Below are 13,381 nucleotides of genomic sequence, written 5' to 3' on the forward strand. Positions count from 1 at the left end.
ACTGTGTACAGTTTCAAACGCTATGGTCATAGCCCCTGCTGTTTGATAAAGCAATCGATACTGGTGGAGTGTTTTAGGTATTTTACCGCAGGGCTTGATACACAGGCTCTCAGGTTTAGGATCATAGCAGGGTGTGTTGTGTACAACGTGTCTTCAACCAGTGTGGCAATCATTCGGCTGTCCACCTCTACGTCAGAACCCTAAGAAAAAAAACCAAACAAACCTCTACCAATGAGCGTAGACATCACACAAAAAAGTGTAGTCATTTCTAGGAATTATTGATTTCAGTTTATTTGCTTTCTAAATATTAGAGGCCCTGTCTTGTGCTGTAAAAGTAGTTTCTTTCTATACCATTTACAAATTGTTATGTGACGATTATGTTGAAGGGAACATTACCTATATGATGGAAATGACTCTCCTACCTCTTTCTGGAGTCTTTGGCGTGGTGTTACGGTTAAAGACAGCGGAGGCTGCTTGGAAAAAGTCCAGGACACAAGGAGACCCTCTTCCTCCACTTCCTCAAGGCAGACTTTTAACTACAGCAACCAAACAAGACATATTTTTAGAATAGTGTACTTATATTCCACAGTGAATTTAAAGGGATAATTCATCCAAAAATAATTTACTCATTCTCATATTCTTCCAAACCTTTCTTTCTTTGGTGGAAAACAAAAGGAGATGTTAGGCAGAATGACAGCCTCAGTCAACATACACTTTTATTGTACCTTTTTTCCATACAATGAAAGTGAATGGTGACAGTCATTCTGCCAAACATCTCCTTTTGACTTCCACTGAAGAAAATCATTCAAGTCATAGAGGTTTTTATTTTTTATGAGTTTTCATTTTTGGGTGAACTATCCTTTTAAAATACTCCATTTGCAAAAGCAATATATTAACTAATGGCTGCTCCACTATTTGCTACCAAGAGATGAAACATTAAACTGTGGCACTGCACATCAAGTGCCGTCATTTGTTTGAGATTAGTATCGCATGCAATATTCATAACCATTAAACCTCCAAATCTACATTAAGCTATTGAGATGAAAAAATTCGGCAAACTGAGAACCTCATTCATGCTAGTAGTGGCAGGAGATGTCAGACTAATGAAATGTGAGTGTGCAGCTCTGCAGACTGATGCAAACTTGCAATGCAAATTCATGTCATGTGTATTTTACCTGAGCCTGCATGGGCTGCATCATGATCTGGTAGGTATCCATGGAAACGGTGGCAGGTGACTGCTGAGTGACTGTCACAGGGAACGTAACAGTGTCAACAGAACAACTGCAATGAAGGACCTGAAAGGGTTTAAGAGTGTTATTGACAGATAATGACTAGGTGGGAGACAAAACATGGTCTCTTAAAATTTAGGGCATTTGTAGTAATAGACCACACACATAAAAGCTTCTATCGTAGATTACAAAAAGACAAAATACTATGTTGTATAAATACATACTGAGGCTTGATTGACAGGAGAATGGACACCTATTAACTACTCTAAGGGTTTGCAAACTTGACAGTACGTGCAAAAAATGACTGAGCTGATCTACTAATGTCACCTACTGATGATTGCATGATGAGAGCAAAATGGTTTCTGTGGATTTCCCTAAACGATATGGAATTTGGGTCATGCCTCCATTCACGCACAAAATAAAGGGCAGTGTCAATGCAAATTCATTAAGTTTGACTGAAAGGCATTTCAGAAATTGTAAGTGCAAATTAATATCACTGGAAATTGATTCACATGTGCACTATTGCTGCTGTCATTGACTTTGAGAAAGGAGAATACTTAGAGAATCCTAATGCCACCAGGTTGCTGATACACAGCATGATACAAAAATGATTTTTTATTTAAAATTATTTTTAGAACACAAAATCATAACAGAACTTAACACACTGGGGTCATTTTCAAAGTTATAATACACAGGATACCATAACTGCCAATATCCTCAAACTTCATTATTTAATCTTTTCAAGACTGGCTTCTCAGGTCCTGTGTCCATGTTCAGATTTCATTTACGTAAAAATCTGTGGTAAATCTGTGGTGCAAATAATACCACATTTTCTTCTTTGTGATTTATGTATTCAGGTGAAATCGTTCTGAAAACGATTCAAGAGTTTCATACTCAGGTATTTTGATCAACTGCTTAGCACAAACAGTGGGCTCTCACTAAATACATGTGGTTTTTACAGTAATGATATCATTCATGAATCAATTTTTTTACATATATGCCTATATACATTATAGTAATCATATTAGGGCTGGCCGATAGGATGACGTAATCAGATATCAACGATGTCTTACAAAGATCCCTATGCCGATTCTGAACAGACATGATCGACAATATTGGGAAATGGCAAAACCATGGATCTGGAAGGTCGCAAAATATATTAAACAGTGACCAGGGTGTGAAAATAGTACCCGCCACCCACCAAATGTGACGAGTCTGAATCCAGTTCGCAAGCTCATCCAGATGTATTTCATGCGCAGGTAATTTTGCTCATCTACCAGCAACAGGCAGTAATATGTCTCCGAGTGACACATGATAAGAAATGCTGTTCTTCACAAAGACATGTGCTTTTAGAAACATTATTTTATTTTTAAGAACAGACAAAAGAAAAGCCATCAATAGCTATGTTTCCATCAACGCTTTTTTATGTGCATTTTAGGATATCGCAAAAAATCTGCTGGTTGGAAACACCTAGATGCGAATAAAATCTCCAAAATACTCATGGAAAATGTATACGCTCACCTGAGATGGATATTTTTTTTTATTCGATAAGAAGAAATTTGCATAAACTAAGATGGAAACACATTTACCGAATAAACTCCTATTGAATTTAACAGGAATACAAGATGCGCATCAAAAAATCATGTGACTGAGTAATTCATTCATAACTGGATGAACCAGCGGACCAATCATCGCAACTGAATTGTTGCCCTGGTCATTCTGAAATATGGTGTCCTAAAAATCCAAAGCCTGCATTGAGTTTGCAGAGCAAATAAGTTAAACACAAACTTGCACTTTTTCCCAAAGAGCAGGTTTATTGATACTTTTAAAGAATATAGATCCACACCGCAAAGTCATGATGGAGGAACGTACACACACATAGTGCTCCTAGAACTGTGTGATACGCTGTCATTTCCAGTCATGAAACGAGTTATTAAAGTGTTTTGTCCTAAACCGCATGTATTTTATTAAGAAAATAGTCACCCAGTCGCTACAATTTCCCCGGAAGTGACGATTTTGTTCTTTTGAACACAAGGGATGGAAATGCAGCTTTATCCGCACATTGTTTTTTTGATATTCTGACTTTTCGCATAAATTAAATTAACTACTTGGATGTAAACATAGCTACTGCTTGTGTCAGAGGCGTGCAGTGCGAGCTGGAAAAGGTCTCGTGTCTTGTGGAACAAGCGCATGTAAAGAGTTTTCACTCTTTTTTTCTCCGTTTCATTCATCTGAAAACTGTTAGCAAGAATAATGCCGTCTATGAGAATGCTGCAAATTATCGCCGATCATCTCAGGAGGTGCTGTTAGTTTAGTTCGCGTTATTTCCACGCGGTTAACATGCAGTGTGTACACAACTCTGCAGGTTCAGTAATATATATCTTTGTATTAAAGAAACAAAGACGAAAGTGATTAAATCATAAAGTAATACAAGACAGGTTCACCTTTGCTCCTAATATTGAGTTTTCTTTTCTTTTCTTTAGGCAGCATTAACTGTATTACCAAAAGCAATACAAACACAAATTCGATAAGAACACAAATTTGGCAGCATTATTTTGGGAACATAAGGGAATTTATTAGGCTTATTTATTTTGATTATCATTGTCTTTACATTTATGATTGTGTTTATTTCTTAATCTGTAGGGTATTAGTAATTTTCCATCTGGTGTCGTTGACGGATGCTTGCATGATGGCAAATGGAGCCGCTGGAGACGGTAAATGTTTGGATTTGGGGAGGTGGTTAAATAAGATTTTTTGATCACTTTGTTATTTTAATGCTTTTTTCGTTTAAAGTGCAATTCTAATTTAGAAATGTCTTTTGTTTAAGTTTGTGTTTCAATAAATGAATAAAAATTTTAAAGCAAAATAATAAAGCAAAAAAATTCACCGACCCTCAGCGGGTGGGTTGAAAAGGCAATTATCGTGAAAATATTTTTTACATATCGCCCGCCCTAAATCATCTAAATCATTATACTAGAAAAACTGGCTTTTACTAAGAACCCAGAAAGTGAGCTGTTTGGCTATTTTTGGTACAATTGCCACAAAAGGATCCTTTAATTATGGGCGTGTCTAATATTTGTGCATGTTTTGCTAATTGCACATTTATTCTTTGTCAATCGCCCTTAATACACATATAAAGCACTCATGCAGTTTATTCGATTGCACAAGCAAATTAGAACCCTTTATCTAGCTACTATATGGCATATCATTAAAAAAGTTCCTTGGGCTGCATACCATGCTGCATGCTGATTGGTCTGTGCAAGTCACATGGTCAATGGAACCAGAGGTTGGTAGCTGAAGACTGTCATCAAAGGTGATTTGAATGGAGCTCTGAGAAGAAATAGAAATAGTCAGTTAGTTCATCTGCTCTTAAATTACAGAAAAGAAGTTGAACGCTGAGTGTCATCACTTTGCATGCTTCAGATACATTATGTCTCCTGAGCTAAATGTCTATTTGCTTGTTTATATGGCAGGGCACCCATAAATCTTTGTCTCAGCTTCAAAACAGGGGCTCAACAAAATCTCAGCCACCTAGGGATAAAGGAGGATGATAAATAGGCAAAGGAAGCACTGCAATATCATCTGCTTTACTTTCCCTGCAGTGCGCCTCTCTCAATTATGTAAAGTGCCACTGCAGAAAAAAGATGACCCTTTTAATTAGGAAACTGCATAAATCAATGAGCAGTAAGAGTGGGTATTGAAATGTAAAACCAGTAGAGTTCTTGAGGAGAAAATAGGTTCCTCTCTCATTTATCATCTCTAAATGTGTACTTACAGTATGTTTGGAATAGCCATTACATACTTGGTTATAGAGATAAGCCAGCAGCCATATTGCCCTGTAGCTCAAGACTGGTTGCCTACTGAAGCTAAGCAGGTTGAGCCTGGTCAGTACCTGGATGAGAGACCTCCTGGGAAAACTAAGGTTGCTGCTGGAAGAGGTATTAGGGAGTCCAGCAGGGGGTGCTCACCCTGTGAACTGTGTAGGTCCTAATGCCCCAGTATAGTGATGGGGACACTATAATGTAAAAAGTCACTGTCCTTCGGATGAGACATTAAACTGAGGTCCTGACTCTCTGTGGTTGTTAAAAAGCCCAGGACACTTATCAAAAAGAGTAGGCTCATGGCTTCCTAATAATCCCCATCCATTAATTGGCTCTATCACTCCACTCTCTCCTCTCCACCAATAGCTGGTGAGTGTACTGGTGCACTATGGCTGCTGTTGCATCATCCAGGTGGATGCTGCACACTGGTGGTGGTTGAGGAGAGTCCCATGTTCACTGTGTAAAGTGCTTTGAGTGTAGTGTCAGAAAAGTGCTTCATTCATTAATGCAAACTACATTCAAACTGTCTCTTTTCAATCACACACACATGCACTTACCACTAGCTCTAGCCAAAAACATTGGTCAGTGAATCCCATAGTCAGGATATGACATAATTCTGTCCAGGCAAATGTGGCAGACTGCCATTACAACAAGCTGCTAACGTACCTGTTCAAGCCAGACTTCCACAATTTGCAAATGGAGATCATGCAAAAAAGACCCCTGCCAAGCTTTTCAACTCTCCAGGTAGAAATGTATACTAATCTAATATGAGCTTGTAAAAAAAACCAATCATGTTGGGAGCAATGGCTTCTGATCACACAAAAAGGAAAACTGTGCCAACAATAGGATATTACAGCAAGGCAGAAACCTTAGCCAAGCGATATTGGCAATAGAGAGAAGTGTGGTAATTGAAAAGACATAAGCGTAACCACATCACTGTATGAAGAACACTGACTTATGCTGCAGCAGCAGTTGCTGTCATTGATGGACATAATAAGATAATCATAGCCATGGCCTTCAGCATAAATTATTTAACGTGTTGTGAGACAAGATGAGGGTTTGTAAATAATTAAGTCTATTATCCTCACACTGACATGACTGATCCTCTGACTACAGCCATAATAGATTTGTCACATAAAGAAAATATTCAAAAATTATGAGAAACACAATTCAGCAATTTTTAGATAAGGATCCATCCAGGCTCATGCTTTAAAATTGCTGCAGAAAGGACTGAAAGAATGTTTCTCTTAACAAACAAAAGGTACCATGGTATTACCATGGTTGCTTGGACATTACAGTACCTTGATGTAATCCCATTGTATATGAATATTGTAATCATTCAGTACCACTGTATATTATTACCATATGATACCATTACTGTACCATGGTAATGCCACAGTACTTTTTTATAAGTTATGGTCAATATATCTAAAATATAACATTTACAAAACATTGCATTTACATTATATTTATTCATTTGGCAGATGTTTTTATCCAAAAGCAGTTTACATTCAAGGTATACATCTTTTTACTTTGTGTGTTCATTGGGAATCAACAACATAAACAGGGTTGGGAGGGTTACTTTTGAAATGTATTCCACTACAGATTACAGAATATATGCTGTCAAATGTCATTTGTAACGTATTCCATTAGATTACTCAAGGTCAGTAACATATACTAAATACTTTGGATTACTTCTTCAGCACTGGTAGATTTTTTCACTTGTTTTGACTATAAAAACTAATATATATATATATATTTTATGCAGTATTGTTATGCAGATAAATCTAATTGATCTTGTTTTAAGGATTTTTAGATATTCTTTTCAGGAAAACAATACAAAAATTATTATCAAGAATAGGATTTTTGTCCTAATATCAAAGGTCTTACTAGAAAAAAAGAAATTATGATCCAACGTGAATTTTCTTGATAAAAAATATGATTGTGCCTAGTAACGTGCATGTAAAATGGCTAGAAATAGCATTTTAGCTAAGCATAAAACTGACAATTTACACAAGGTTTATTTCTATTTCTTCTGCTCCAAACTTATTTCAAACTTACTTCTCTGTCTGCTCGTATGAATGTAACACATCATAAGAAAGTGTTTCACCGCTGCTCAAATGCACTTTGGATTGCATCATTTAAATGTATAAATGTTTTCTATCTGAAAGGACTAAATATTAAATGAAACAAATGACAATAAAATGCAAAGTAATCTCTTCAGTAATCAAAATACTTTTTGAATGTAACTGTATTCTAATTACCAATGATTTAAATTGTAACTGTAGTGGAATACAGTTACTTATATTTTGTATTTTAAATACGTAATCCGTTACATGTATTCTGTTACACCCCAACCCTGCCCATAAATGTGGCATTGCTAGTGTCATGCTCTACCAGTAAAGCATTAGGTATGTTGACATATAAACTACCGGTCAAAAGTTTTGAAACACTTGACTGAAATGTTTCTCATGATCTTTAAAATCTTTTGATCTGAAGGCTTATGCTTAAATGTTTGAAGTTAGTTTTGTAGACAAAAATATAATTGTGCCACCATATTAATTTATTTCATTTCAATACATCCCAGGGTGATACCTCAAGAAGTTAGTTGAGAAAATGTCAAGAGTACATGTCTGCAAATTCTAGAGAAAGGGTGACTACTTTGAAGATGCTAAAGTATAACACAGTTTTGATTTATTTTGGATTTTGTTTAGTCACAACATAATTCTCATAGTTCCATTTATGTTATTCCATAGTTTTGATGACTTTACTATTATTCTAAAATGTAAAAAAAAAAAAAAAAAAAAAAAAAAACAATCATAATAAAGAATAAGAGATTCAAATCTTTTGACCGGTAGTGTATGTGTAGATAACACATATGAATGACTTTCATTCTATGAAATGTAAAACTGAATATAAACTGTGAGTGTGATGGATGGCATTGCTTTCATTCATGAAGCAATGAGAGACAGACAGATGCATCAAACTACATACCAAACCCCTGGTATGCAGTAGTTGTGAAACTACTTACAGTATGTCCTAAAAAGAGCTGTTTACATCATTAAACTGAAAGTATTTGCTTTTAGCGGCAAATCCCTTGGGCTAAAGTGTTATAATTCCTTTTAATTTTAAATGAACAAGTTGTAAATATTCAGAGAAAGTAAAGACAAGGTGAAAATCTTACAGAGTAAGGGCTTAAGTATGTCAAAGATTTTATATGAGAAGAGCTCAGCACAATTCACTGAGGTTCCTTTCTCTCTCACTGCACCTCAGCTAATGGGATTACAGGACATGTTTGACTGGGAAAAAAGTAACTGGCTCTGCCCCGGTGCTCTTGGAGAGGAGGAAGAGAGAACGCAAATCCCCAACCGTAGTACCATATGTTCTTTGTTTCTAACACCTATCTCCATATTACACACACAGATACATTTGAATACATAATTCAAAATGTACTGAAAAAGCTATAAAGACAGCCTTTGGAGGCATAGATACATAGATTGGCAATACACTCAGTGACGTTAGTTTAGTTATTCAGTCTTTTCTACGCATATGCACACTCTTAAAACACCTCTAAAAACGGCGCTTATGCATTTACATGGCTACATAAGCCATGTGTTCTCTGTGAGGGTTACTGTAGGTTCTCCACTTTCTCTTAATCCTTCAACCGGCGTAAGGAAAATGACGTTCACATTTTCATGATGTTTCAGAATGACACTTTCTGCCAAAATCCTGGCATGTCAACAGTTTATTGTAACAGTTAATCCCAGGAGATCAGCAGTTACAGAAATACTCAAACCAGCCCGTCTGGCACCAACAATCATGACATGCACCAAATCACTGAGATCAAATTTTTTCCCCATTCTGATGGTTGATGTGAACATTAACTAAAGCTCCTGACCCATATCTGCATGATTTTATGCACTGCTGCCATATGATTGGCTGATTAGATAATCACATGGATGATTGTTGGTGCCAGACGGGCTGGTTTGAGTATTTCTGTAACTGCTGATCTCCTGGGATATTCACGCACAACAATGCTATTCTGAGATGTGGGTTGGCACTCAAAAGCAAACAAACAGTCAAATTATGTCACAATTTCAACATTTGCTAGATCATTTAATTGTCAAAGCACATCCAATTCACTGTAACACCACTTCGATTCTTATGTATGCTCATGGGAGATGGGGCCACTTTGTTTGCATACGGTTGATTGATATGGCATGCTTTTAATGTCTCCAGAGCAAATACATAAATACAAAAGTAGTTAACTGTCTTAAAATATAAAATGGATGTTTTATTGATAGTATGAGTTTATGTAAGATTTTGGATACTATTTACAGAACAAATTGCCTTATTATGTTTTCTTAATCCTATGGTGTGACACATTTATTATTTGGTTTAGCATTCAAAATAATGATCAAAATATGTTCACAGTAAGAAATACTATATATAAATCTGGGAAAGGCTGTCACCATCAGTCACAAGAATTTTGTTTGTTTTTAAATTCATGTTGCTTTGTGTTGTTTTGTGATAAAAAATAATAAAAAAACAACTTATGCACAAATAAATATACTTAACCAAAGCCTTGATTACAATAAATGATTTGGAATTTTACATTTTTCGTAGATACGATTTGTCACACCATATGACCATATGTTTTGCTGTGTACACTAGAATAAATGTGATACAGTCAAAATATTACTTTTTTTTTTTTAAGTAGTTTGATAAATAATTGTAGAACTATGTGCAATCCATCTATGATTAACAGCGTAACTGATTTTGTCTGTGATTTTTTCCTTTACATTTCAAGCTTAAATGATTCAATGTAAATGTCAACCAACCATGAACAGTTTTTGATGTAGTGTATGTGACACAATGACAAGAACCACTAAAGCAGTGTGATGCAAGAAATCCAGTTCAAATGCGTGCTGATCATCAATGTAGAAACTGAGGTTTTACATCATGACTTTCTAATTCTCTCCTAAGCAACAAATCACCACAATACATGTCATTTGCATACACTGACAAATCCTTGTCATTTACATCACACATTTGCATGATCATCTGTGCTCTTACACGGCATAATTCTGTGATACACACATTGGAAACTGGCTATTACCCACTACATGTAGCAACACCGTGCCAGAAGGACATTAGTAGGGATGGGAATTGCAAGGAATTTAACGATTCCGGTTCTAGACAAGAACCGATGCTCAGTATCTAACCCTATACATTATGACCCTTTCTAGATTCAATAAATTAGTTTATTTGCTGGGGTGTTTTGAATAGGATAAAAATGGCACATCCAAATACAGGACTGTGGAAAGCTTATTCTGTCTTTTGTATCAGCAGTTTGTTCAGGTTCCATCAGTGAAATCAGCTTCCGCAATCAAAAAAAGGTCCAGTCCATCCCCACTAAGCACACTCAAGCATTTAAAACAAAATCAGCACATCTCACTCATTCCAAACTAGTTCAGTATACGTCAGTCTGCATTTTCAACAAAAGTCATAAATACAAGAATCACATCTGATGTTGCATGTTTGAGATATCTGACATATGTCACATAATTGATATGCATATTGTACATTATCCTCCTGAGACCTGAGTGTGGCTGCTATGCGCATCTTCCATTTCCCTTTTTGATTTGTAACTAGTAGCACCAAATAAACATGCAAAATGTATTAAAAAATATATATATATATATTCTAGAGCAAATAGTTTTCATATAAATCGATGACAACATACACAGATCAGCCACTACATTAAAACCACCTGCCTAATATTGTGTAGGTCCCCCTCATGCCGCCAAAACTTCACCAACCCGCATCCCAAAATAGCATTCTGAAATGATATTCTTCTCACCAAAATTGTACAGAGTGGTTATCTGAGTTACCGTAGACTTTGTCAGTTCGAACCAGTCTGGCCATTCTCCGTTGACCTCTCTCATCAACAAGGTGTTTCCATCCACAGAACTGCCACTCACTGGATGTTTTTTGTTTTTGGCACCATTCGGAGTAAATTCTAGAGACTGTTGTGCGTGAAAATCCCAGGAGATCAGCAGTAACAGAAATACTCAAACCAGCCTGTCTGGCACCAACAATCATGCCATGCACCAAATCACTGAGATCAAATTTTTTCCCCATTCTGATGGTTGATGTGAACATTAACTGAAGCTCCTGACCCATATCTGCATGATTTTACGCACTGCTGCCATATGATTGGCTGATTAGATAATCACATGGATGATTGTTGGTGCCAGACGGGCTGGTTTGAGTATTTCTGTAACTGCTGATCTCCTGGGATTTTCACGCATAACAATGCTATTCTGAGATGTGGGTTGACGCTGTTTTGGCAGCACAAGGGGGACCTACACAATATTAGGCAGGTGGTTTTAATGTTGCGGCTGATCGGTGTATGTTGACAGTGGGACTAAGTTATGAAATTTTAAATAATAACAAGCTATAGAAAGTCAGTTTTTTTTTTTAAATCAAATTGTTTATTATGTTTCCAGGGGTGTTTGTTGTTCATGTTTTTGAGATGTTACAGACATTACATTAGAATTTAGCATAATTAATTCTGATTCAAAGTAATGGCCAGCATCATCCAATTGCTGCCAACAATCTTAAAATAACATTTTGACATTATAAATTCTGAATCTGTGTACTGATTACTATTGTTCCATGTCTGCCAAACATGTTGAGTGATTTAGACATCATCTGCAGCCTGAAACTGAACTTTTGGTCGGATTTTGGGAGTGAATACACTTAGCTGCATAAAGAGCTAAAGGATGCTCCCTTGCTCTCTATTTAGTAAATAGAAAAAAAACCTCCAGTGTGCTGTCTGTCTGCACTGGTCTCAGAACAGTTCGAAATACACCTTATTTTCATCCTAACTCCCTATAAAACCTCTGAAAGCAAGATTTTTCAGCTTTTGGACAAACCCATTGATTCTCATTGTGATAATGCATAGTAAATATAGGACTTCCAAGAAGGGAAAAAATTTGCAAAAGTACACATTAGTGTACATTGTGTGTAGCAGCATGCCGTTTCACAATAAATCACTCAAATTTAAAAAATGGCATATCGGATGAAACAACAGACTAATCTTTTGACTCAAACAGGTTTCAATGTAAGGTTTCTTATCAGATGTAGTTTTGTTGGCATTTTTCTCATAGACAAACGCCGCTGTGGTCGGTGCAATGTTGTTTGGTCACATGACTATGTGCATTGAAAATTTAACTCTTTAATGACAGCACAGAATCTTCTGAACTGAGATCAGTCAGTTTAAATGAATTTAAATTATGCATTGCGTGTATAACGAAGCCAAAATACAATGTCCACATATTTGTATGCGGGGTCGCATGAGGTTAAACCAGTGTACAAACATTTTCATGCAGAAATTATCAAGTTCTTACATCAAGCTTGTGTGTGTCCCAGTCAAGGGGATATGTATGTGTTTGTGTGTGTATGGAGGACTGTGTGTATTCCTAGCTACACTAGCATAATGTCACTCTGCGTTTGAGCCACTCAGCGTTGAATCCCCCACTGGCCTCTTCAAACACACCACCCCAACCATTAATATCCTTGTTCAGACACCATGATGCAACTTGTTCACAAAAACTAAGCATCTATAGGTTCCTTGGAGCAAATCTCACTCACTTGGTGCCAGCACCTGCAGGAAGAAGGCATGACGCATCACAAAAATAAATGACAATGTTGAGACATTGTAATGTGCAAACTCTGCCACGGGCCTTGTCGTATCCTGCAGTGTCGAGCTATGACATTTAATTGATATTGATATCTGTAGGGTTTGTTGCCCTACAGTCTATTCCCAAGCCAATGTGAAACCAAGGTGAGGCTTGAATAATTCTTTTAGTCATCAAAATAAAGAGAGAGAAAACAGCTATTTTTAAAAGAGTACCTTGCTTTATAAGGGGCATACATGAAACACAAACTACTACTTCAAGCCACCATGAAGAAAAAGGAGAAAAAGATAGAAAAGAGAAGGAGAAAAGCCCATAACGAGGCAGAAATAAACAAACCAGTGTGACCTTGAGCCTGCTGCTATTCTCTGCATGTGCATGTACACACACTGTGCTATTCTGTTCACTGCAGGCATGACAATGTGCCATCCTACCATTCCATCATATGCACAGATGCCACACGCACTTTACTCTTCCATCCAGAAACACATGCCAGGAGGGTTGTGCCATATTGGCAATGGCCAAACTCTCAGAACATTGACAGTATCAGACAGGCCAGCTGGGAGAGCAAAAGATGTCTAAAAACAATCTCAGCCACAAGAATGTTATCAGACAGTTATGAGTTTTT

General features: G+C 36.7%; 1 protein-coding gene across 2 annotated transcripts in view; it reads right to left on the reverse strand.

The window, feature by feature from the left end:
- Positions 1-13,381, reverse strand: part of LOC127424873 (phospholipid transfer protein C2CD2L-like) — a 33,666-nt gene that overhangs the window by 8,003 nt on the left and 12,282 nt on the right. For both annotated transcript variants that reach the window (XM_051670395.1, XM_051670385.1), the window contains exons 3-6: positions 4,464-4,559; positions 1,176-1,295; positions 423-536; positions 87-200 (exon numbers count right to left, since the gene is read on the reverse strand). In XM_051670395.1, the coding sequence (XP_051526355.1) occupies positions 87-200; positions 423-536; positions 1,176-1,295; positions 4,464-4,559 (444 nt within the window). The remainder of the gene's footprint in view (positions 1-86; positions 201-422; positions 537-1,175; positions 1,296-4,463; positions 4,560-13,381) is intronic.

The sequence above is a fragment of the Myxocyprinus asiaticus genome, chromosome 3 (assembly GCF_019703515.2).
Source record: "Myxocyprinus asiaticus isolate MX2 ecotype Aquarium Trade chromosome 3, UBuf_Myxa_2, whole genome shotgun sequence".
NCBI lineage: Eukaryota > Metazoa > Chordata > Actinopteri > Cypriniformes > Catostomidae > Myxocyprinus > Myxocyprinus asiaticus.